This window comes from Bremia lactucae, linkage group LG6 (assembly GCF_004359215.1).
Source record: "Bremia lactucae strain SF5 linkage group LG6, whole genome shotgun sequence".
NCBI lineage: Eukaryota > Oomycota > Peronosporomycetes > Peronosporales > Peronosporaceae > Bremia > Bremia lactucae.
In genome coordinates this window covers 5,612,094-5,636,981 of record NC_090615.1, presented here as the reverse complement: position 1 = coordinate 5,636,981, position 24,888 = coordinate 5,612,094, and the positions used below count along the sequence as shown (strand labels likewise).

Genomic DNA, 24,888 nt, shown 5'->3' with positions numbered 1-24,888 from the left:
CCTTGCGTTGATAGCCTTGTTGGCGAAGCTAGGCTACTTCTTTTTGGGCCCTGTCGAGCTTATGTTGAATGAAGTCGGCTATGGCTGCATGCTATTCATCTGTGTTTAGAGATGCTGGCCCGCCTATTGTGCGGTGTGCAAGAGGGCTCCATATATAGTTTGTTATTAATATAATAAAATTAGTAGTAGTTAGAAGTTCGTTATGTGGGAGCTAAATATATTAAGACAGTTTATTTTTCTCTAGTCTAAAGCCTTGGTCTAGACATTTAAGCTAAGTCATCTTAGCTTCATAGAAACCTTTCTCTGCACCTATGTGTGCGTGAAGTTTCGAGGCACCTCTTCTACACTGTAATTAGTGTAATTGACTAGTACTATTATCAGTACTAGTGTAAGGAGCCCCGTTACACCTGGCAGCAGTTCGTAGTCCGTTCAACGGCCCACGAACGTTTCATCCAACATGGATACGCTGGATGAAGAAGGAAGGAGCTTCCAAGCCCCTCATGAAGCTATCACGCAACGCGTTAAAGGTTCAATCATTTAAGTGACCTTGAATGGAGAGCGATCGCACGGATGAGTTTGGTCGTCGTGTTTTATGACGGTTGGCGAAATTGATTCAAACTAAATCAACCAATCAATGCATTATTGTCTTATTGCACCAATATTACTAGATTTGGTAATATTGGAACTATTAGGTCAAATATTTAATAAAGATAATTATATGTACTTCTTTGCTTATTTCCTTTCATAAACATAAATTATTATTATTTTTGGAAATAATACTTATGTAACGGTACATCCCGTTACACATACGGTGCGACACCGGGCGAAAAGGTGATTATAGTGTCTAATGGACCCTGTTTAGAACGATTCATGTATGCAAATCGGTGGTGATGCCATAAACTCTATAAGGTGAGAGGAAAAAATGGCAAAAGCTCTATGCGTAATGGCCAGTAACGTTGAAAATTGGACCAAACTCTTGCTGGGTAACAAATTGCCTCATGCAGAAGAGACACTTCTATTAGTCAGCGACCAGCTTCTACAAATATGAGTTACAACCGCACGTAAACCAGTTATATTACTGTAGGGTACGATTGTATCGTTGTGGTTAGATTGACGACGTCTTGGCTAATACTGATGGAGAACACCACCATGTAACACCTCGTTGTTTCCAACGCAATACAGGATGTAACTCAGGTTCTATTCTAAAATTGGCATATTTGGAGACGTGCCAAGCATTACCGTATTTTAAAAAACGCTGTCGCCTTGACGCATCTTATGGGCTGTTCTTTCCAAGCTGGTCCATCGTGGTGCCGCTGCATATCTCTAATAATTGCATTTTAGCGGTGTATATCTAGCCAAAACAAGTTGTCACAAATGTTTAAAACTTGGACTGGATGTTTTTTTGCACGGGATTTTTACATACTGAACAAGCAATTCAAGCGGACGACGACATCCTCGCACTTAAGTGTGTGACCTGCTGGCTCCCGCTTAAGTTCATCGTGAAAAGACATACAAAGCACAAGTGAAACTTGGAAAAGCTCAGCCACAGGCGCGCGGAAGTAGAGCTCTCTAGCGTCGTCGTCCGAGGCAAGTGAAGCGTTTTTTAAAGCGTAAGAGACTATCAGTTCACGCCTAGCAATCGTTTTCATCGACACACGCGGCCGTTGCCAGCAGAAGCGATGCCAAAGAACAATTACGACGATGACGACGATGACGACCTGCTCTTGGCGCTCCAGAGCATGGAGCCGTGCGGGAATTGTGGCGCCGAGGGTGCGAAGATTCCATGTATGAGTGGATGTGCCGAAGTCTTTTATTGCTCGAGGGTACGGCCTTGTGTAAAATTGTAATCATAGCGAATCTGGACAAATTTAAAGTCGTTTTACCTTGTAAGGAATGCAACATGCACCACGCATCGGCTCATCGTTTACGTTGTCGGAATCTGCGTTGTTCTAAGTTTAATGACTCGGAATGTACGCTTTGTTCTTGTCTTTTTAGAGCCATTTGAGTCGTGTTTTAATGGACAAACCTCATTGTTTTTTTATCGCGCTATAGCCGAGTCCGAAGACGAGTCGGATGAATATGAGACAGACTCGAGCGCAGAGTATGAAACAGACTCTGGTGAAGACGAGGAGGAAGAAGAAGAAGAGGTTGAAACGAAGGTTAAGAAGAAGAAAAGCAAGAAAAAGAGTCGAACAAAGTCCCGACGTGTGAATAGTGCTCGAAGTGTCGAGTCTACAGGTGGCCAAAGGCTCTCGGTACGTCCTTTGAAACGCCGAAATACTAGTAATTACGAGTCTTATCAGTCAAATGGATGTTTCTAGCGAAAAGTAAGCCTTGATGCCGACACAGAGAAACGCATTGAAGAAAAGATTCTCAAGCGTCTAAAGAAACAAGAAGAAGCGCGTATATCGCAAGCCATTGAATCGCGCATGCGAGCGGAAAAAGCCAATTGGCGGGACGATGAAATGAATCGCATTATTATGGAAATGCGTGAACGGTTTCAGAGCGAAATGTCCACAACATCGTTCTGGACCGCGCTAGCGAAGAAAAATGGACTGGAAATGGATTCGCAGGAGATGCTTACGCTTCAGAAATCCATGGAACATTCGTTTTTAGTATCGAATCCGCAGTCGGAAGACAAGATGGCTGCGCCATTGTCTGCTGAGGCAGCTGTCGCTGCGTCAGTTGCTGCGATCAATGGATCCAGTGACAGCACACTTAGTCGTACACGAAGTGTGTCCAAGGAATCGACGTGGAATAATGCGTGTGCAGCGTTTGAAGCATTGCGAGTGGTTGTGTGGAAGCACAGTTTCTTACCTCGTTTGCAATTTCGTGCCGATGACACGACGAATATTTGGAATCGAATTACGGACTTGGACGCCGACGAATCGTTTGCACACATTTCTATGGGGGATAAACTGCTGTCAATTAATGGACGTGCCATTGACGACTCGGTACAGACCGATGACGATTTGAATGATGTCTTTGCCGCATACGCTTCGCCGATTATTATGAAATTTGAAGCCTCGGATGTCGCGCCTGGAAAGTGTAAGGTACACGATTATGCTGTCACATGGTCGAATGGACCGCTAGGAGTTACACTTAAAGACGATTGTGCGACGCAGAAGATTCCAATTGTCAATCGGTTAACGAAAAAGAGTGGCTCTGTGGCCGTGAAACAGAATATCGCCATTGGCGATGTTTTGGTTGCGATTAATAACATTGATACGATTCAACTTGGTTGCTCGTTGTCCATGTCGATTTTGAAGAAAGTTCAGCTTCCTGCGAAGCTTCGTTTTCGTGGTGTTGGAGGTCCTGCTGCTTCTGTCTCCAAGTCGAATGGTAAACCAAGTGTGCAGGTCGCGCCACGGAGTAATCGGAACGTGTCGCGTCCACCAAGTTTAATGAAACAAGATAGTGGCATGGTCATGGTAGAAGAGCGTGCTTCGTCCATCATGAATCTCAGCTTAAGCATGTCACGACCGCACAAGTACACTGTGAATTGGGGAGAAGGACCTTTAGGTTTAACGATTATTCCAGGATTGAATGACGGCGACCTCCCGGTGATTAAAAAGGTCACGGGTACAGGCAATTCGGCTGGAATTGACAAAGCCCAAGTTGGCGATTTCTTGGAAAGCATGAATGGCATTGTGACGTCCGCAATGCATTTTGAAGACATTGTGTCGTATCTGAAGACCGCACCAAAGCCTGTGTTGCTGTGTTTTCGTGCAGCGATTGACGAAGATGAAATGCGAGGTCGTCCGTCTTCGTATCGTAGCAATAATAATACAGCGCTTTCCGCGAGAAGCGACGCTAGTAATACGCACCGTGACAGTGCATCAAGACACACAGGCTCGCCGGACCACGTCCATGCTTCTCCTATGAGTCACCATGCCGCCGAGATTGTACGACAAGTGCCACGTGAGGTCTCGAGTCATGTCTACAAAGTCGTGTGGGGATCCGGTCCATTAGGTCTTACCGTCGATGCAAAGCCTCAGGCAGGCGCGTTTATCAAGCGCATTGGCACGCACGGTGCCGCCGCACACCTTCCTCAAGACTGCGTAGGTGACGACGTGACACACATTAATGACATGGACGTCTCCCGCGTGGCATTTCAAGACATTGTCGCTCATTTGAAGAATGTCCAACGCCCCGTGACGCTCTTTTTTCGACGTCAAGCCTCGAATTCGTCGCATCATGATCGACAGAATTCGTATTCTTCGAATTCGGATGGAAGTTTGTCCGCTGTATACGATGCTCCTGTGTCCAAGCCGAGCAAAAGAATTGCAGCTCCTGGAATGGACGACACTGGCGCACAGTATTACAATTTAGTGTGGCAGGATGGATCTCCTTTAGGACTTTCGCTACGTGGTGCGGACGAAACGTCCGAGTACCCGTTTATCACGCGCGTCACGGGTACTGGAAGTGCGGCACATTTGCCACAATCGGCTTTAAACGACTGTCTCATTTCAGTGGATGGTCGTAGCGTGCATGCACGGGAGAAATCGTTTGAAGAAGTCATGACGTTGCTCAAGGTTATGCAAAAACCACTGACGTTAACGTTTCAAGTGCGTAAAGGAAGCAGTGTTCCAGCCCCTCCTCACTCGGCACCAGTGCCGGTACAATACCAGCAGCGAGCCCCGTCGCCGCCACCACCACCGATGCATGTACCACAATCGCAACCACGCAAGGCAGTGAAAGCGCAAGAATCGTATACATGGAGACAGAATCGAACGGGTCCACCTTCAGTACCTACGCCACCCTTACCGCCTACGAGCTCGTCGCTTCCTGGAGCGAGTAATGGAATGATAGGTGACGGTAGTACTACCAATCTTAGTAGAAGTGTCGATCGTGGACTCGGCGGTGGTGTGAATTCAGGGAACGAGAACAAGTTTAGCAGCATTCAAGCACCGTTTCTCATGCAGAACAAGCTCTCGACTGGTCGCCGTCAAAAGATGCTAAAGGGTCTGAAGAAGTAAAGAATTTCTTGAGCGTTTTTTGGCTTGGTAGCCGCGATTTTAGTGACGTTGCAAGAGCGGAATGGGTGAAGTAGGACTCTTGTAGAGCAGACAAAAGACATTAGCGTGGGACTCAAGCATGAGTAGAGAAACAGACCATAAGAAAACGAAACGCGTGCAAGAGCGAGAAGAGCGTCGAGATGGGTGGTTTTTCGTGTTTGATACGAAGATTTGAGCTTATGTGAATGAATGTGGGCAAAATGTACCATTGCGTATGTGCGGAGGGGGTTACCGTCATGCATTTAGAAGCTATGGATTTATTTTACTTGTTTATGCTCTTCAAAGCTTCAGTTGAGCGTCGGGTCGAATATTCTTTAAAATTTATCATTCACAGCTAAAGTCATTTCTTCCGAAGAATTTCTGATTTTCCAGTGTAACTTTCAAATTTTAATGATTAAACAGTTAATGCTGGCTTTTGGGCTACAGCAATGCCACAACGACGTAACTGGGTGGCGCAAGCAAACGGTGATTTAGGAGATCGAAAGTACGGCAAGCTGGGAGGAGTATTGTTAATCTCCGAGCGCATGTAGCACTTTTAGTAGCGGTTGGTATCGTACAGTAATATATTGGCTAGTAACTGGACTTCTCAACATGTGCGAAATTTCTTTGAATATGGCAATTTAACAAAGAATTAAGCCGACAAGTGCTAAAGCACAAGAAAGGTGATGCTTGCATGAGTTTATGGTGGGCACGAAACAAGGGCACTAAGATTCGGCTTCTCATTTGCCCATGAGCAGTCACACCGATTTTTACGCTACTAATACAGAGATAGAAAATAGGGTATGGCAACACCGGTTACCCAATATAATTTAAGGTGTGGAGATTCTGTGGCGATAACGAATGGGTATTTGGGTTCCCTTAATTAAATGTCAAGTTGTTGTTGTATACAGCTGCTTACTAAAAGGCGATTCTAAAGGAATACAGTAACTATATTTTTCGCTGCTGCGGATTGACTCAAAATATGACAACAAACAACGCAACCGAAATGGGCTCCCTTATTGATGAGAGACGTTTCAAGTTTATTAAAAACATAGTGTGAATCCTGCTGCTGCTGCGATGACAAGTGTCATTTGGGGTGGTGATGTGTCACTGCTGCTTTATCTATCGATTGCGAAGGAGGTCAAGCCGAATTGTATTGGGTGGCAGCGTCCATGAGGAATTAGTTAAGCTCTGGTTTAATTCTTGGCTTAAAATGAGCCGTTAGAGACTTCATTGCGATGACTTCCTCAAAAATTTGTTTGCAAGTATAAACATCGATCAACAGTCCTCTTTGCATTTGTCAAGGAGCAACTGCCGAGCCACGCGACATTTGGGCTAAAAGCTGTAGCAGAAGCTTGTTTTTCGATTTGAAAGCCTTGTGGGAACGAGCAATCGAAAAGACTTTATTCAAATCAGATGAGTTTTGCTGACGTAAAGCCATGACGACATCTTCAATATTGGGCGAATTTGCATACACTGTCTCGACGGTAAAATATTCGTTGATAAGATCAGTTAAAACGGCCTCTTCTCCTGAAATGAAACCATGCTTGTTCTTCGTCGCAATGCTACGGAGCGTCGCTACTGAAGCTTCAAAGTCTGAACATTTTCGATCTGTGTCGAGCGTCTTTCAATAATTCAAATAACTGGAGGCTAATTGCATATTTTGATTAACCGAGGATATTGGTAATAAATACTACGTTACAATTGCGACCTTCTTAAATAATTTATATTTATTTTTTGAGGTCCATCAAAAAACACCATGTTGACTCCCCGTGGGGCAGCATTGGTGCTTTGCCGCTACCGAGCAATGCTTCGTGCTATCTCTACCACATCCGATACAAAAAACATATCTCCTACTACTGCGAATGGACAAGTAAAGCCCAATAAAGCTGTTTCCGTCCGTGCGTCTCCAGTCCAGAACCTGCGCAACGCAATGGAGGCGCTAGACGCGATGATTAAGGAGGCCGACCGCAAAGTAGAGAAAAAATATCGTCCTAATATGTTTGCCGAGTACAAGCAATTAAATGACACTGAAGGAAAAGTGGTTGAAGGTAGTGACACGCTCACGGTGGTGAGCCAGGCCAAGAACGTTCCGTCCTTAAAGGTGAATTCACTGGACGGAAAGCACGTGGACATACAGAGTTTCTTGGTAAAGGGAAAAGTCACCCTTGTGCTTACATCCTTTAAGAATTATGGCCTGAATATGCTTCCAGCATGGCAAAATGGCTTTCTAGCTGCCTTTGCAGACAAACAAGGCCAGTTAGACAGCAAAGTGCAGATGCTCACCCTGAACGTAATTGAAGATTGGTACATGAAATTCGTAAGTGGAAGCATTACTCGTGGCTTGCAAGAAAGAACTCCAAAAGAATTGCATGCCACCACATTTGCGCACTTTGGACGTTGCGATGATTTTCGGACCCCCATGGCGCTCGACAATAGTTTTGTCGGATATGTCCATTTGGTGGATGGAAAAGGGCGAATTCGTTGGATGTAAGTTTAGTGGAAGTGTGTCTTGAATTGAAATACTTACTTCACGTGATTAATTCTAGTGCAGGAGGTCCAGCGACACCATTGGAGTTGGATAGATTAAAAAATATGACCCGACAATTGTTGGCACAGAGCACGCAGAGGCTTCAGGGATGAAAAGAATCAAAGCTTTACATGCGGAATAAATGATTCGGATGAACGCATGGAGAGGGCACGACGCCTAATAACGAGCTGTTATCGCGACAACGGCGTTATGATGCAATGGAAGTTAATCGATTTTTAATTGTAGTCGAGTCGCTTTTGAAACGACGAAGAATGACATGAGATTTGTAGTGATAGAATTGTATTGTCTCGCTACTGTCTTTCATCTTTAACGCTTTTAGATGAAGGTGCAAACATCAAAAAGTGTTAGCAGTGGAAGTTTCGCCCCGATTAGAAAAAAATTAAAAAATGAGTCAAAGCACAATCTTAATTTTCTACGTACTAGCTGATAGTGGAATGTGTCTGGTAGAGAAATTTACGTCATGACCCGAAAAAGTTTTAGCTCTTGAATAGCTAAAACTTTTTCCGGTCATGATGTTTATTAGCATCAAATCTTAAGGGTTTTGCCGTCATTTACCTACGACTTGTCCAGCAAACCTGCTTTTTCGCCAGAGACTTGCACTTTAATTGTAATGAAATGCGTCAATAATCTTCATGGCCATACATCAGTTTATTTAGAAATCTTGCTCGGCAGTGACGTGTGTCAACCACACCACTTTAAATGATACTTTTTTCTGATCCCCCTTCCAACTATAGTTCTTTAGAGCGAAATACCGACTATGAGTGATGGTCTCGAGCTCGGCTTGGACCTTAAGGGGCTGGACCATGAGCCTAAAGCCCTCAAAGTCGATGCGGCTCAGCTCACCGAGGCCATTAGCAACATCCTCAAAGACGCAGACTTGGAAAAGCTCTCACGACGGATGATTCGCAACCAGCTGGAAGAGGACTTTCATTCCGATCTGTCCAGCTACAAGGACGTTATTAACGCAACGATCCTAGCAATCATCGAGCAGCAGCAAACTCACGAAGACGAAAGTGAACCTGATCCAAGTGACGAAGAAATTGGTCACGAGGAACGCACACCGCGGAAACCTGCGGCAGCTGTCAAGAAGAAGGCGACACCTAAGAAACGGAAGCGAAAAAGTGAGGACGACCAACCGCGGAAACCTGTGGCAGCTGTCAAGAAGAAGGCGACACCTAAGAAACGGAAGCGAAAAAGTGAGGACGACCACGGCAAGAAAGCCAAAGCAGGCACTGGGGGGTTTAATGCCACGCTGTGTCTCTCTCCAGAGCTTGCGGACGTTATTGGTGCGGATACGATGGCGAGACCGCAGCTTGTAAAGGCACTTTGGGCCTATATCCGCGAGCATGACTTGCAAGATCCCAGCAATCGAAAAAACATCATTTTGGACGATGCGCTGCGACGTGTGTTTCAGCGTGACGCCTTTACGATGTTTACGATGAATAAATTTGTCAAGCGTCATGTGCGCAAGCCCGACGACTTGCCGCCAGGTGGATGGAGTCAAATTTCTCGGGATGGTCTTTCAAGTGAGGAAGATACCGAGGCAAAAGTTGTGAAAAAGGAAGCTATTAAGCGTAAGAAACGCAAGTCGTCAGCGAACGATCCAGACAACGACAGCAAGAGTGAGCGAAAGAATCCTTTTAATATAGAATTGGCCGTATCGCCTGAATTGGCGTCACTCATTGGCAGTGACCGCATGGCACGACCTCAGATTGTGAAAGCATTGTGGGCTTACATTCATGAACATCAATTGCAGGATCCGAACGACAAGCGCACGATTTTGCTGGACGATCGTATGAAGGCAGTGTTTCAACGGGATTCGTTTACGATGTTTTCGATGAACAAATACATTAAGCGACATGCGCGTAAAGTAGACGATGTACCGTCAGGAGGGTGGTCGGAGATCCCACGCGATGGATTTTCGAGCGATGAGGACAAGACCAAGAAAGAGAAATAAACGAGAGTAGCACTAATTGAAGTCGGTGTTGAAACGTAAAGTCCATAATAACATTAATTAACGCTAATAAGTTATATTTATGTTTGTCAGCATTGGTGCAACGCTTGTGTTATAATGAGGAAAGATCTATGAAGGCATCGTTTCTAAGCATAAAAAAAAGGTTTATGAAGGGGAGTGTACTACAGCAATATATGGAGAAGACATAGAAGCACCGGACAAATAGGTAATAGGCAAGTGTGAAGTTAACAAGCAAAGCTTAATTTGAAGATTGATGGAAAAAGAATATTTTAATTGGTGCATATTCTTGTAGAGGATAGTTGGAAACTTACATCATTAAGAATTGCGTTTTACCAAAATTTCGTGAAAAGGGCATTTAGCGTGATAACAAAAGCATAATGCATTTCGACAAATTATAATCATGTGTGGGCGAACGAGGTGCACATTGGCCCGCGAGGAGATCGCAAAAGCCGCTGGCGTTGCGCCAGAAGACTTTGTGAACAGCGAAAAATGTTTGACAGCATTATAATGTCGCCTAGCTGATACGAAAAAGTAAGACATTTGCCTATGTACGATACTAAATAGACAAACCGGTTGAGAACATGGGGCCAGGAAGATATGGGCCGATTCTTCTACAGAAACACCGAGAACATTCGGATGGCGTGAAAACAAACACCCAGCTACAAGCTATGCAGGTTTGGTTCATTGCTACTAAATCATGCAAGATGTAATAATTATGAATCGGTCGTCTTGAAGTGGGGACTTGTTCCGTCATTTACCAAAGCAAACGCCAAGCCAGATCATTTTCTAATGTTCAATGCCAGGTTCTACATTCTATAGAATTAGCAAACGTGATCATGCTGACATGTTGTTACCAAGGGCCGAAAGCTTACATGAACGTCCAGCATTTAAGCGATTATTGAAGTCTAAGAGATGTGTGGTGTTGATTGAAGGGTAGGTACAACATTTGAATAAAGCTTTTTGTTACGACTAAAAAAAATCTTATGTGCTAAGATATTACGAATGGCATCAGGTGGATAAACGGGAAAAACAACCTTACTACTTTTATAAAGAGCAGAAATTGATAAAAGTAATGGCTAAACATGCATGGCTTGCTACAGTTTATGACAGTTTTTGCATAGCTTGCAGGCTTGTATGACGAGTGGAAGAATGAAGCGGGTGAATTACTCTGCACCTATACGATCCTGACTACTGCAGTGGCACCGGAGCTTAAGTGGCTGCATAATCGCATGCCGGTACTTACGTCGTTGTGATGCCCCTCGAGGCGGGTTAATAATGTCGGGTGGTATCACACTAGGTCATTTTTGCTGAAGAAAGCTCTATCCGTTGGCTTTCGGATGAACCATTTGAAGACCTTACAGACTTGCTAGTTCCTGATTCCACTGATTTAAAGTGGTATCCCGTGAGTAAAAAAGGTAAATGTCGATTAATAGTCGTGGTCCTACAGATAGTTTATAACTATTATTCTGCAGTCGGGTCGATGCAATTTCAGAGCGAAAGTTGTGCTACAAAGATTGATATCAAGCATGCAGGTATTTGGCGTTCGATCGCTTCGTCGCCAATACCAGAGGTGACTGATGCTTTAACGTTATAGGTGACATCAAGTCGTTTTTTGAGAATAAGCAAGAAAAACAAGAGCCTATTGATAGCTCGGACACACTGACGACCAAACGCAAGACGAAAGAAAGCACATTTGCCAACACAGCCTCGAATTTATCACCTAAAGAAGAAGACACGAAATCAGATACGTCAATTAATAAGCAGGTGAAACATCAACACATCGAATATATTCCAGCCTCAAGTCTTCTCAACAAGTGCCTCAGTGATAAAGAGCACGACTTACCGCCGTCAAAAGAACCTAACAAGCGCCGCCGTGTGTCGTTCCCTGCTAAGGCAAAACTTACGGGCAAGTTAACGGACTCAAAACAATCGTCGCTGGACAATTTCTTTGGTCCAGCTTGAGAAAGCTACTTTTTAACAAGATACCCCTTCATAGTCGCTTTGAAAACTTGTTTTTTTTTCTTGAAAACGAAAAAAATGGCTTTTGTTACACGATTGCCACATAGAAACTCGGCCAATCAATCGTAATATTTGCCGCGGCATCTTTGTATAGGTGCTAATATAGCTCCCTCCGTCATTCTACACTGCGTGCTTCGCTACAAGCGTCAAGCAGCATGGAAATGAACAAAGGAGAAGCTGAAAAGTGTCTTGAAATTGGCAAGAAACATTTACGTCTTGGGAATTGGGAGAAAGCTATTAAATTCTTTGATAAATCCCATCGCATGTATCCACTTGCTGGTGTTGAGGCAATGCGCGATCGGGCTCGTACAGAGATGGAAAAGGTCTCGGCATCAAAGAGACCGCCCACATCACCACGCGGTGGCATGCGACACCGATCAGCGACAGCACCCTCGAGGTCTCCGTCCTCGGAGCCTTCGCGTCCATACACGGCCGAGCAGCTGCAAATGGTGCGTCAGATCAAGGCGTGCAAGACTCATTACGAGGTTCTATCGGCTCGGCAGGATGCTACTGACAATGAAATAAAAAAGGCCTATCGCAAGGTGTGCGCTGTGTAATGGTATACAATTGGCTAGTGACGAGAGGCTAATGCAGTGCTGCGTGGTATGTAGCTAGCGCTTAAGTTGCATCCAGACAAGAATAGCGCTCCGGGAGCGGAAGATGCGTTTAAAGCGGTAGGAAAAGCGTTTGCAATTCTAAGCGACCCTGAAAAGCGCGCCCATTATGATCAGTATGGGGACGATGCAACGATCCAGCAGCAACCGCAACACAGACGTGGATATGCACCGGATGGCGACATTACGCCGGAAGAAATATTCAATATGTTTTTTGGCGGGAATTTTCGTCCACGTGGCCACCGACCACAGCCGCAACACCAGGATCACCGACAACCGCAAGAACAACGTGGTGGGATGGCCACGTTGGCTCAATTTCTACCATTGTTGTTGATCTTTCTTGTGTCATTGCTGTCATATCCATCAACCCCCGAGATTCCGTTCACATTAGATCCCACACCGCAGTTTAACATCCAGCGCACGACACAGATGGCAAATGTTGCCAAGGGGATACCGTACTATGTCGAGCAGGACTTTGATCAACGGTATACGACGCACTGGCGCGATCTCTCTCGCGTCGAGCAGATGGTGGAGCAAGCACTCACGTCGAAACTCACAGAAAGCTGTGAAAATCTTCAAATGCGCCAGAAACGCATGATATACCGCGCTCGCAACTCACGTAGCGACAACCGTGAAGTCGCGATGCGGAAAGCACTGGATATGAAAATGCCTCCTTGTGACCAGTTGCGAAAATTACGGCGAACACGGCGCTATTGATATTACTATGACTGGCCTGCAAAATGGCTTTAGAGGATAAAAGGCGACGTCATCCTGCTGACGCCAGATTTAAAAAGAATTGGCGTCGTCGGATTATAATAAGGGCAATTATCAATGTTTGACGACCTTAATATTACAAATCTGACCCATATTCGTGCGAGTGACCCTTATTTACCGTGCTTCTGGGTTGTTGCGGGCTATCGCTGAGACATTCGGTTTTGTATTCATTTAAACAAAAATACAAAGGCTGACGTTTAAGGCAGAATTGTGCTTCTGTCATCTTCATAGGACTTGAAGGTACACAGACAATATGAGAACGTCTTAGCACACACCGTGCGTTGTTTTGCCAGACTGGCGGTGTTTCGCGTTATTCGTGAGCGAATGCACAATGTCTTTTAAGTGCGTCTTCTCAACCTTGGGCGCTGCCATCGCCGAGTCGATTAACAAGTGGTGTTTCTCTAGTGTCTCAATGGCCTTCAAAATGTCCTGTACCAGCATGTTGGCCATGTGCGACGAGAAGTTCTGCTTTACAACCACACGCATGATTACAAGTGACTCGGCGCCACTAGAGCACGTGTAAGCCGGAACAATCCAGCCACGACTCTTGAGCTTATCTTGAATGTCAAAGCACGAGTAACGTGAGGAGTCAATCAACGCAAATGCCACCAATGGCATGTGCTGCTTGTCCACGACGCGAAAGTGACCGGTCGCCACCAGCGCACTACGGAGTAGCTGGGCGTTTTGCATGCTGGCTTCCATGATTCGACGGTATCCCTCAAAGCCAAAACGCAGCATGTTATAGTATTGAGCCACCACGTTTCCAGCGCCCTTGGAGAAGTTCAAAGTAAACGACGCCTGGTCTCCTCCCAGGTAATTGACGTGGAACACAAGGTCCTCTGGAAGATCTTCCGGTTCACGCCAGAGTGCCCAGCCCATTCCGGCGTACACGAGGCCAAATTTGTGGCCACTAACGTTAATACTTTTAACGTTAGGTAAACGAAAGTCCCATACGAGATCTGGGCTTATGAATGGAGCAATAAAGCCGCCACTAGCGGCATCAACATGTAGCGGAATCGCCCATCCATTCTTTTCATTCTCTTCATCAATCATGTCGTGAATGGCCTTTACGTCTTCATACTCGCCATTAAACGTGCTGCCAAGAATAGCGCTGACACCAATCGTATTTTCGTCAAGAAGAGCACGGGCGCGATCGGCCGTGAGTACGAGACACTCAGGGGAAACGTCAGCCTCGCGGATGTCGATTTCGAAATACTTGCACATCTTGTGCCAGCACACCTGCACGTTAGATCCAAACACCATATTGGGTTTGTCGTACGGCAGACCCGCAGCAATGCGGCGGTCTTTCCACTTGCGTTTCATGGCCAAACCAGCAAGCATGATCGCTTCCGAAGAACCGACACAACCAGTGCCCGTAGCGGTCTGGCCAGGTTCTAACGGAGCGTGATAGAGATTCGCCAGCATTGTGACACAGCGATTGTGAATTTCAGCCGTTTGGGGGTACTGATCCAAGTCAATGAAATTCTTGCGCAGCCCCTCGACCATCAGATCCTCGGCCTCGGGTTCCATGTACGTCGTCACAAAGGATGCAAGGTTCATTTTGGGATTTCCATCTAGCGCGAGCTCGTCCCGAATGAGCTGATGTGCCACACGCGCAGGCACCGAGTGCTGAGGAAACACGTCAAATGGAAGATTTGCACACATGAGCGGGTGGCCGTACACAGCATCAAAGTCCAGCGCCGTCGTGGTTTCGTCGCCTGAATATTTGCGCACTTTCACTTCCATTGTTAAAAAAACGTTCGTATCGAGTCCGCACTTGGTCAACGGCAAGGGAAATTTGAGAGTGAAGCAACCTTTTGACAAAGATATGATAAGCAACTGATCGTACCTAACAGAAAAAAATAAATCATAATCAGATCCTTGCAGTAGCACGATGTGACCCAAAATTTAAAGTCACGGTACTATCGGTCAACAAATACATCCAAATTTAACGTCAACACATTCATTCTTTCGGTTGAAGGTCAAGTCGATCGACGGATATAGTTCTATTCTACTTTCTAGTGCTGGCATGCCGGACTTTATTCTGCACTTCATCCTGCATAAACGTAAGTAGCACACACAGATATTAACACGTCAGTATTTAGATCCAAGCGCCAAACAAAGACTACAGCATCGAACCTGCAAGCGTGTGAAAAACTCTTTCGAATTGGAAAATTGCTTGGACGAGCCTTCAATTTGCTTGCCCGTGGTAATGTTCTTGGCACTAGCAATGCTCTCGAGCATTTTCTTCTTTTCGTACTTGTTGCCGAGCCCTGGATTAAGCTTGGCCACCAATCGCTCGTCACACTCGCGCTGTCGTTTTTCCTTCCGCCGCGTGTGTTTCTTGGCATTGCGCAATGCCTTGCGTTCCTTTTGCGTCATTTCTTCTTTGGACTGCAGCACGGCTTCTCCCCGCTTACGTTTCTTCTCGTACACTTCTTCCGGAGCCTTGAGATTGGCGTCACTCACGCCAATTGGAATGACTTCCTCCATTGCAATAGCAGGTACGGCCGGCTTGACTTGTAGTTCCTTGACCGCTGGTTTTGGCGTAAAGTGGTAATTCGACAGCGCATCAAGCTTCCAGCACAAACTCTTAAACATCACGTCAATGGCGTCTTGATCCTGCTTGGATTCGTCGTCGGCTTCAAAGCCCATGGCGGTCTTCATATACTCTTTCTCGTAGATCTCTCCAAGTCCTTCATTCGACTTTTCCATCGATATGTCCACGAGCTTCTGTTTCAACTCGTTTTCGTTTCCAGCAAATTTACGAACAACGTCGTCGTAATCGTCTTCTAGAATCCGCTTTTTAATCATGTCTTCAAGCGCAATGGACACTTCCTCGGTAATCACAGGAGCTGCTTTCACGGGACGATCATAGTCGAGCACGGCCTCGAGTAAACTGTTTTCCGTACGCACAGCAGCACGTACTTCTCCTTTAAGCAGCCACGGCTTTTCACCAATGGCTTCTTGTTCAAGCACTTGAATCTCCTTTTGAAGACGCTGTCGCTGGCGCTGGTGTGTTGAAAGAACGCCACGTTCAGCAACGTCCTCGTCATCATTGAAACTTTCTTTCTCGAGCTGTTCACGTTCAATATTTAAGTACTCCATCTCGTTCTCCTTCGCGTGTTTCTTGACGTCGTTCAGCTCTTCTTCTTCTTCTTCTTCGCCACCGTCTTCTTCGTCTTGAGTATTATTTTCATTGTGAAAAAAATCCGCATACTTTAGATTCTCTGCTGTCTCCGCATCCGAGTCTTCCTCCATTTCGGAATCCTCCTCCTCTTCGTCTTCATCATTTTCGTTATCATCCAAGGCAACGTCGTCTTCCTCCTCTTCAGCGGCCTTGTCCATTTCATCCCAATCAAAAAATCCGTCCTCTGCTACATCGCGAACCTTGCTAGTTTTCGTACTTTTCACCTTTATCGTCGCCGTGGTGCTTTTATCAAGCGTGCCATCGTCGGACTTTTCGTCGTCTCTATCTTTATCGCTGCCGATGTCAGAAACGACCTCTTTCTCTACTTCAATTGTATCTTGAATTTCCTCCTCTTTTTTCTTCTCTTTAGCTGACGGGAATAATAAAATATTGTCTGGGTTTTTACAAAACGTGCGAATGCGCTGCGTCAACTCCGTCACTAATGGGCCGTTAAGAAGACGGAGCTGCTCCCACACCTGATCAGCATCAAATCCGTCAATGTACAGCTCTTCCAAAGGGTCTGCTCCGCCGCTTTTGCTTGGGTATTTAGACGTGCGGTCGTATGCATGCTTTGCAAACATTTTAATCTCGTTGGCGACCTCTTCCGACGGTGTGAAGAATACCTTTTACGCAACAGGGCAATACAGAGTCAGCTACAGCATTGTAACTAGTTCAATTTTACATTTTCAGCATATTAATGGCTATGCACCTCGGGCTTCTGCACTACATTCTTGCGAAAGCCGTCAATTATAGACGCATCCATGTCAACAATAAATCGTAGAAATGCTGCTTTGTTATCCAGTCAAACGAAAAAAGTAATATAGGAGAAACGGTAATTGAATTATTCGTGCCTATTTAAATCTGCCCTAACATTAAAATTTTAAAAATTTTAGCAATTTCACTCTTTTCGAGATGTATCAGCGTGGACTAATAAATTGTTATGGCGCGCAAATCTTTCTATTTAAACATTGCAGTTCTGCTTTATGACGTTTCATTGACAATGAGCTCGCAAAATTGCGCGCAACAAGAAGACACAAAAGCCGTAAAGGCTCGCGACTCTTTGCGAAACTATAACTTCCAGGCTAGGAACACCAACTTCACACAATTCCAAATGACAAAATCTAATCTTATTTATTTCAAAAATATATAATTGAAACTTCAGGTCGTCCCACGGATAACTTATAGCCACTGTGGACGGTGAAAGCATAAGTTATCTGATGTTATAAGTTACGTGAGGAATATAAATATCTGCTGAACCTCACTTTACTGAATGTCCATATGTGGTTTTACCCCTCCTGCTTCCGCATACCAGTTCCATGTCCCAGACGCGCCTCACCAATGAGCAAAGACTTCAAGTCTGCAGGCTCAAATCACAGAACTCACAAATGAGCCAGAGTGCCCTTGCATCTTGGGCTGCAGCCCAGTTCGGTAAGAACGTTACGCAGACTAGTTTCAGTAGCATCTCAAAGAAGCGCAAGGAGCTGGAAGTCATGGCAGAGACTGACCTCGCCGCCAAGCGCCCTCGCGTCGCACACCAACCTCAACTGGCGACTTGGTGCTTCAGTGCCAGGCAAAAAACGTTGCTTCACGGGGAAAGACTATCAAGGTTAAGGCTAAGTGCTTTGCTGACCTCCTGGGGTTGGCTGAGGATGCGGACAAGTTTTCCAATGGATGGCTTCAGAGATTCCAGTAGCGAAACAAACTTCGTTGCGTCCAAATTCATGGTGAAAGTGGCTCCACAGATCAGGAAGCCATGGAAGTTGCACTGCCTAAGCTCGAGGCAGCCATAGCTCGATGAGCTCAAATATGTGTTTTTTTACATGGATGAAGCAGGTCTGATTCATATCATAAGCAATTTTTGTATGCAAGACTCGACTGATTTTGTAGGCCTATTCTACGGCATGGTTCCAGAAAAACCATTTACAAGAAAGAATGGAAGGTCTAAAGAAGAACAAGTGAGCTATATCTGGATTTTGAGTTCCTTATCCTAACTGTACTTTACTAAAAAGACTCTTTTGGTTCAATCTTTCGCTTTCAGACGCGTTTCACTATAGCATTTACCGCCAATGGTGATGGCTCCGAGAAGCTATACAATTTTTTAGGGAATTTAAGATGCCACGCTGTTTCAAACGGCAGACAGAAGAATTGTTGGGGTTTTATTCCAGGAACAACAAGAAAGCATGGATATCTGGAATCCTCTTCCAAGAGTGGCTGGAGAAACTTGACAATGAATAAGATTAAGTTGTATTTAATGTGATATTGCAAGTGTACCTGAAATTCAATGCAACCAAGCCTTGCTAGGAAAAGGGCAGGAAGGTACTTCTTTTGCTAGATAATGCTCCGTCTCACAGAATGGAAGAACTGGAGCTTGGGAATATCAAGGTCGATTACCTTTCACCAAACTGCACATCAAAAAAATTAGCCCATGGATGCTGGTATCATTGCCTCATTCAAGCGCCGTTACAGGCGCTTTCACCTTCAGAATGCCGTGGACCGTGATGAGCGAAAGGAGGCCAACATTTACAAGGTTGACCAGCTAACAGCAATGCGGTAATGTATGGGGGCATGGGAGGATATTTCAGTTACTACAGTCGTATCTACTTTGGACATACGGGCCTCTTTGCAGCAGCACCGCAATTCCATATGGTTTACACGGAGAAGGGAATTGAGCTAGAGCTGCATGAAGCCTCAGAGAGGCTATCACGAGAAACCCTATGTCAACTGACTATTTATTGAATCCAGATGAGGAGAAGGTGGCGCACGAGGAGCTGGATGATGAGCAAATCATTGCAATGGTTTAGCAGGCAGATGAGGAGTAAGATGATGAGAATTAGGAACCAGAGCATGTGGAGGAAGTTCTGTTCAGCAAGCATAAAAAGCTAAGCTCCTTATTTATAACTGCCACATTTTTTAATTTGCCAAATTCTTTTGTTAGGGCCTTCCATAGGCGCATCCGGGAACTTCAAATTTCCATACGTACAGCAGCCAATACGCAACTTACCTTGGATTCCTGGATGCACTAGCTTAGTAATGTGCTGAGTACTAAATTTTCTCCCGAAAAAAAATTATGTTTATCCGAATCTTATTAGTTTTTAGCTATAAGTGAGACCACATAAAACAGTAATTGTGGATCCAATACCCTGTACGTTATGTGAAGTTATAAGTTATGAAGGGATAATTTATCTGTGTGACACCTGTAATCGGTTTCTAATAATCAGTTTTGATGTTTTAACTACTAGGTAAATAGTTAGTGATATAGCGGGAGTGATAGCGGTGCAGTGATGATAAGTCGTACCTTGACGGCCTTCACGTCCCAAGTGTAGCGGAGCAATCTTACTTCTTAAGTTAGACGAAGACTTATCGACTTAAAGAATCTTTGAGTTCTACGGAACTAATAAGTGTAAAAACTCCGTGAGTCGTAAAAGCTCGTAAGGTATAATTAATCCTAGTTCAAGGGACTCGTGGTTCGTAGAACCAAGCGGCAACTAGTCCGAGAGTATGTACCTTAGAAAGGCTTATTACTCTCACGGACCGCATTGCAAGCATTATGAAGACACTAGACACTGAAAAATCAGAAGTGAATTGAACTTAAACTTATTTCTTAAGGGAATTGTTATATACACCACAATTTTAACTAAATACACCAGATACACCACACCCATACCGCACCACACTGCGCGCAAACTCCACCGTTGCACAATAATCCACATCTAAAAATCAAATGGAGGAGGCACGTCTAGGACCATGCAACGTAACCTAAACCAAACATCCATAACAAAAGAATTTTATCAGTTAATTACCTTCCATCGATCAAGCCTATTCCGGATCCGCTTCAGCGGAAAAAGTTGGACTTCGCTAAACTGGAATGATGCAGCCAAAGGGCATCCACAGGTAGTAAGGGACTATATACAGCATTCTCTGCAGCTCGCCAATTCCACCCCACCAGCAAATGTGGTGTAACCCCTTCAATCGTAGCCAACCGATACAGTATTACGTTTGAGATCCGATCGCTGGATAATATATGTGTTCCCGCTTGTCAGTCCTATATTTTGGATATGTGCTACGAGGTCTTCGCGCTCGGGGTACGTTATGTCAGGGTTAAGTACCAATTGTGGTCTGTCAAGTGCGCGCCCTCCATTGATATCATGAAATAAAGAGTTTTGTCTCGGTGATAGAAAACCTTAGTGTGCGTACTGCGGTATGGTGTGGTATGGAGTGTATTTACTAAAACTATGGTGTATTTAACAGCTCCTTTTTTAATATAAAACCTTACCCTGATTACACCTAAAATAGATTTCTGCCACTAGATCTACCTCTGGTGGCAGCCACTCGAATTACCCATAATAAAATGGGATTTTCGTGATAGTATCTATTTTAAATAGAAAAGGGGGTATTTAACCCATAAGGATTATCGAATGGCATGGGTCCAATGGCGTGTGTCAAAATGGCTTTGTGTAAAGCGTATATCCGATGGCGTTTGTACGAAGATATTTCTCGTTGGCATTTGCACGACGGTGATTGTCCGATAACGTTTGTTTGACTGCAATTTTCCTATAGCGCTTTTACGACTGTAACGGGGCACTACGACTTGTATAGCTTCAGTACAAGTCCACTTCGCACTGCTTCAGTTGCGAAAGGTGCCTTACGTCACTTCACGTACACTAGTACGTGCACAGAAGACTTCTCTTTCAGACAGCTACCTTAAAAAGGATTAAATAATAACTGTATTAATATAATAAAGTTCCTCTTCTTTCTATCTGTTAATGCTAACTTAATTTTGAACTAATACTTAACATGCAATTGAAATCTTATCTGTCTCTCTCTCGTTGTTTACTTTTACAGCTGATTAGTCTGCGGGGTAAATAGATATAACGACCTATACCTATTTATGGATAAGATTTCTGAACATTACTATATAAAGTCATATTCTCCAAACCACCGGATTTCGAGCTGACACAAGGATATTGGCAAATGTCTGATCGGCAGGACAGAAGGCAGCTCGCACGCAGAGCTCAATTGTGATGAGTAATCTTTTAAGCGACATTAAGTATACGTTTCCGAAAAAGCCAGCGACTGCTCAAATTAGGGCAATTTTAATCCATGCTAAGATTGCGTCTCCCAATTCGGTCGCCTATCAAACTCAGTGTCAACGTAAGCGCTCACGAAGTGAAATTAGTCGATGGTCTTAGAATATTGGCGGAGATGAGTGCTGGCTTCTCCTGTTTCCATTGCCTTTAAGTTCCTGTGAATCGGGAAGTCTTCAGAATGATTGTGAGATTTGATCGATTAAAATTGTCTTACAAATAGCATTTTAAGGTACGCTGCCCGGTCAAGGAACTAGCCGGACGCGGCCATTCGCTGTCCGAACAAAACGCCTCAAAATTCTCCATCTGAGCAATGCGTTGCTGAACTGTCTCGGTCCGTCAAGCGCCGAAGCGGTCCGATGTGTGAGGTCTTTAAGACCGGTGTCAGACAAAAGTCTGAGCCGCCACGCGCCGAATTCAGAGCTGCGGCATCTTTCACTAGTACTGTTTTAGTACTAGCCAACCTGCACTGATAACAATGAAGGTGAGATTTCCATTAGAGCGAACAAGATGTTGCCTACGCCATGCCATGCCACCGCAATTGATTTCAAACTAGATGATGGCTATGACGATTCTTTAGTCAAAAAGAACACGAGGCAGATGCGAGTGTACTGCTTCCAAGAACCTAAAGGAAGGTATACCTAATCATGATCGGCTAAAAACATACTCAGACTGCTTACTACTCAGTATGAGATATATCCAAGATGAAGTTAGCCACACAACGAGGTTCATACACTATGATTGGAAGATTAGATAACACATGTGATTAACGAGTGATAGTACTTGGATAGGACTTAACGTATTTAAAATAAAGTCTAGATGGCCACAGGGCAATCGGTAAAGCACTCAGCGTAATCAATCACTTCTCAATCTGCTTTCAAGAGCATCAGCTTTTTCTCAATTAACGGAAAGCGTACGATACCATGGATCAAAAAAAAATGAAACGCTTTACCGGTTCGGTATCGTGCAACAGAATGTTGGAATGATTAGGCGTATGCATACGAGCATTAGCGCGCGTTTTGCAGTGAATGAAGAGATTTCGACAGCAACAAGGGTGGACTCCGGGATACGTCAAGGGTGCCCACTGGCAACCCTGAATTTACTCCAGGCGTTGTGGTCTTTTAAGCGAATCCACTATTTCAGTGCTGTGGACCTGTACGGAGCGGGTGCGGATGCCCATCTCAGAGAAGTTGGTAGGCAACCGTTCCGTAGATACAGTAGGGGCCTGGTTAAGGGGATCGGCGAGCAGCTTCGGAGTATGGAGCATTGTGTGGAGCTTGACAAGTGGCAACGAGTAGCAATAGACAAAACACTTAAGCAAGTCTGGAGTCACGGCAACACCCTGTCCGAGTTTTGGTGTAATTAGAATATTGATTGAAAACGCATCAGCCCAATTTGTTTACTACGCCAGACCGCTAGACCGTCGCTGCCACAGCCCAGCGAGTGTGTCGGTCAAGTGGAAACGTATTCTCATCTGCTATGGGAGTGTCCGCGTGCGGCAGCCTGATGCAAAAGTTCTTAGCGCACTGGGCCGAGGAGAAGTGGCCACCAGAGAGCTCACAGAATAGAGAGAATACTTTGAAAGCAGACGCCCGCCGGGTGACTCAAGTACCCGAAGGGCATAATTGACCGTGTGCTACCAAGAAGACGATGACGATTTTACAAAACCCAGTACAGCGTATGAAAAATAGGGTGCACGGTCTGTCACTCGCATCTCTGGTTAACACGGAATGAAGTTGTATACCGAGGAGCAGCACTGACAGAACGAGGGAATGTGGATGCCTTTTGGAACGCGACACTACGGCAAATCAGTGTGATCGCGAAGAGGGAGCACAGGCGGCCAAACAAGAAGATAACGGGACGCGGCTGCATGAATGCCTGGTCATTCTTCACAGCAGCCAAGATCGATCTCACCGCATCCAGATTTAACGAAACGTCCCGTTACATAAATATTAATTCCTATAGGAGGAATATTAAATACAATTTCTTTGAGAGGAAATACATATAGAAGAACAAAATTTATATTTTTTTATTAGTTTTGACTTAATAGTACCAATATTACCCAATTTGGTAATATTGACGCAATAAGACATTAGTTGTTTAGATTGGTTGCTTAGAATTCACATCAACCCCGCCAATCGTTACAAGACACGATTAGTCGTCGCGCAAGGAGGCGCATTGCATAGATAGTTATTAATATATTATAGCCAGTAGATAGAAGATCGTTATGAAAGAACTTAATCTATTAATGCAGTTTACTTTATCTTATTCTAAAGCCTTATAATTACCTTTAGTAGCTAAGATTTATTAACTACTTAAAACCCTCCTCAGCACTTCGTGCGCGCGAAGTATCCGAAGCACCTCACCTTCACTGTAAATAGTGCAGGTTGACTAGTACTGTTATCAGAACTAGCAAAAAAGGCGCTGCTACACCTGGTAGCACTTCGTAACTCGTAGTCCGTTTAACGGCCTCCGCACGTTCTATCCAACAAGGATATGTTTATGAAGAATTAGGGAGCTTTTAAGCTCCTTAAGAAGGCTATCACGCAACGCGTGCAAGGTTCACTCATTTGGGTGACCTTGAATGGGAAACGATCGAACGCATAAGTTTGATCGTAGGCCGGCCGTTGTCGCCATGCCGTTCACTCTGGATACAGATGAGCAACATGCGACCATAGCCGAGTTTGTACAAAATTAGCTCAAGCGAAGGTTGCCTCTTCATTAGCAAGGCTCTTGACACGCGGAGGTGTTGAGAATACAGGGTGCTCAACAGCTAGGAGCATTTACATGCTGCTAGCGAGCCGACGCCTCCGCGTCGACCCGAAAGCTTGAATATTAAAATCTTTAAGCTTAAGGCAGTCGAAGGTGACTCCTTTTGAGATGGTTAGTCGAATTCGACGACCACATTGAAGCTCGTCGCATCAATGTTAGTGCGATGAAAGTGAAATTTGGCATGTCTAACTTTGTCGGAAGTTTCAAATCTTGGGCTTTAGCGCTCAAGATTTACGACCCATTGTTTTTTGGTCGTGTGATGTCTTTAAGTCCCAGCTCAAGCAGAGCCGACACGTGCCGAATTCAGGGCTCGAGCCACGCTCCTGGATTTTTAGCAGGGAGTGTGATTTGCACTTTATGCCCAACATACACGATACTTGTAAGTTGTATCATGAGTGATCCAATAGAAGAACAAACATATGTAACTTTGATTATTAAAGGCTTTGCAGACGGTCTTGTTAGGATCAACCTGTTCCGGCTTGAACTAGAGATGTAAACCAAGCGATCTTCGTAGCTGAACCGGAGAACTTCAGCCTTAAACAGGCTTTCGCCCACTCTGGAGCTTGTCGTCCTCCGAGACGAAAAGAGAACGGAGGTTCAGAACCTAAGTACCTCTCGTACGTAGACAGCGAGAAACCTCGCTCTTTAATTTAAAAACGTTTGCAAAAATGCAAGTGTTGTCAAAAGACAGACCACTACGCCTATGAGTGTAGTGCCAAACGTCCAATGCCTAGAACACTGAGCAAAACGATCGACCTTCCGCTAGGAACAGCAGGTGACGTGGATCCGGCGCTGTTGAGAAACGATACGGCGAGGTTGATCGTCAAAAAACGGTCGAAGTTAAAAGGTGCGGAGCGCCCTAATGATCTAGCAACGGCAAAGAGCTTGCTTGCTTTTTGACAAAAGTTGCTC

At 44.8% G+C, this 24,888-nt stretch overlaps 7 protein-coding genes across 7 annotated transcripts; 5 read left to right on the top strand and 2 right to left on the bottom strand.

Moving 5' to 3' along the window:
* Window positions 1–1,548: 1,548 nt before the first annotated feature.
* On the top strand, window positions 1,549–5,808 carry CCR75_005564 (uncharacterized protein). The gene is made up of 4 exons (XM_067963644.1): window positions 1,549–1,823; window positions 1,892–1,970; window positions 2,053–2,255; window positions 2,322–5,808. The coding sequence occupies exons 1-4, from the start codon at window positions 1,680–1,682 to the stop codon at window positions 4,977–4,979; spliced, it is 3,084 nt and encodes a 1,027-aa protein (XP_067818004.1). The 5' UTR covers window positions 1,549–1,679; the 3' UTR covers window positions 4,980–5,808.
* Window positions 5,809–6,715: 907 nt separating this feature from the next.
* Window positions 6,716–8,095, top strand: CCR75_005565 (uncharacterized protein). The gene is made up of 2 exons (XM_067963645.1): window positions 6,716–7,487; window positions 7,547–8,095. Exons 1-2 carry the CDS (start codon window positions 6,757–6,759, stop codon window positions 7,638–7,640), a joined length of 825 nt encoding a protein of 274 aa, XP_067818003.1. The 5' UTR covers window positions 6,716–6,756; the 3' UTR covers window positions 7,641–8,095.
* Window positions 8,096–8,305: 210 nt separating this feature from the next.
* CCR75_005566 (uncharacterized protein) lies at window positions 8,306–9,505 on the top strand (the record flags this gene model as incomplete). Its single annotated transcript, XM_067963646.1, has 1 exon — window positions 8,306–9,505. One exon carries the CDS (start codon window positions 8,306–8,308, stop codon window positions 9,503–9,505), a length of 1,200 nt encoding a protein of 399 aa, XP_067818002.1.
* Window positions 9,506–9,923: 418 nt separating this feature from the next.
* CCR75_005567 (uncharacterized protein) lies at window positions 9,924–11,543 on the top strand (the record flags this gene model as incomplete). The annotated part of the gene is given in 9 exon segments (XM_067963647.1): window positions 9,924–10,014; window positions 10,088–10,197; window positions 10,259–10,326; window positions 10,343–10,456; window positions 10,517–10,592; window positions 10,645–10,758; window positions 10,821–10,938; window positions 10,996–11,055; window positions 11,118–11,543. The coding sequence occupies 9 exon segments, from the start codon at window positions 9,924–9,926 to the stop codon at window positions 11,483–11,485; spliced, it is 1,119 nt and encodes a 372-aa protein (XP_067818001.1). The 3' UTR covers window positions 11,486–11,543.
* A 98-nt stretch (window positions 11,544–11,641) lies between these two features.
* Window positions 11,642–14,685, top strand: CCR75_005568 (uncharacterized protein). The gene is made up of 2 exons (XM_067963648.1): window positions 11,642–12,084; window positions 12,154–14,685. The coding sequence occupies exons 1-2, from the start codon at window positions 11,698–11,700 to the stop codon at window positions 12,871–12,873; spliced, it is 1,107 nt and encodes a 368-aa protein (XP_067818006.1). The 5' UTR covers window positions 11,642–11,697; the 3' UTR covers window positions 12,874–14,685.
* Window positions 13,195–14,676, bottom strand: CCR75_005569 (uncharacterized protein; the record flags this gene model as incomplete). Its single annotated transcript, XM_067963649.1, has 1 exon — window positions 13,195–14,676. One exon carries the CDS (start codon window positions 14,674–14,676, stop codon window positions 13,195–13,197), a length of 1,482 nt encoding a protein of 493 aa, XP_067818005.1.
* Window positions 14,686–14,856: 171 nt separating the features above from the next.
* CCR75_005570 (uncharacterized protein) lies at window positions 14,857–16,883 on the bottom strand (the record flags this gene model as incomplete). Its single annotated transcript, XM_067963650.1, has 3 exons — window positions 14,857–14,986; window positions 15,070–16,743; window positions 16,830–16,883. The coding sequence occupies 3 exons, from the start codon at window positions 16,881–16,883 to the stop codon at window positions 14,942–14,944; spliced, it is 1,773 nt and encodes a 590-aa protein (XP_067818330.1). The 3' UTR covers window positions 14,857–14,941.
* Window positions 16,884–24,888: the final 8,005 nt, after the last annotated feature.

Bases quoted from the DNA above. Each gene is read 5' to 3' on its own strand.
- CCR75_005564 (XM_067963644.1), top strand. From the start codon at position 1,680: ATGCCAAAGAACAATTACGACGATGACGACGATGACGACCTGCTCTTG. The intron at 1,824-1,891 runs GTACGGCCTTGT...TTACCTTGTAAG, and splicing joins AAGTCTTTTATTGCTCGAGG to GAATGCAACATGCACCACGC. The intron at 2,256-2,321 runs GTACGTCCTTTG...GGATGTTTCTAG, and splicing joins CAGGTGGCCAAAGGCTCTCG to CGAAAAGTAAGCCTTGATGC.
- CCR75_005565 (XM_067963645.1), top strand. From the start codon at position 6,757: ATGTTGACTCCCCGTGGGGCAGCATTGGTGCTTTGCCGCTACCGAGCA. The intron at 7,488-7,546 runs GTAAGTTTAGTG...GATTAATTCTAG, and splicing joins AAAGGGCGAATTCGTTGGAT to TGCAGGAGGTCCAGCGACAC.
- CCR75_005568 (XM_067963648.1), top strand. From the start codon at position 11,698: ATGGAAATGAACAAAGGAGAAGCTGAAAAGTGTCTTGAAATTGGCAAG. The intron at 12,085-12,153 runs GTGTGCGCTGTG...CGTGGTATGTAG, and splicing joins TAAAAAAGGCCTATCGCAAG to CTAGCGCTTAAGTTGCATCC.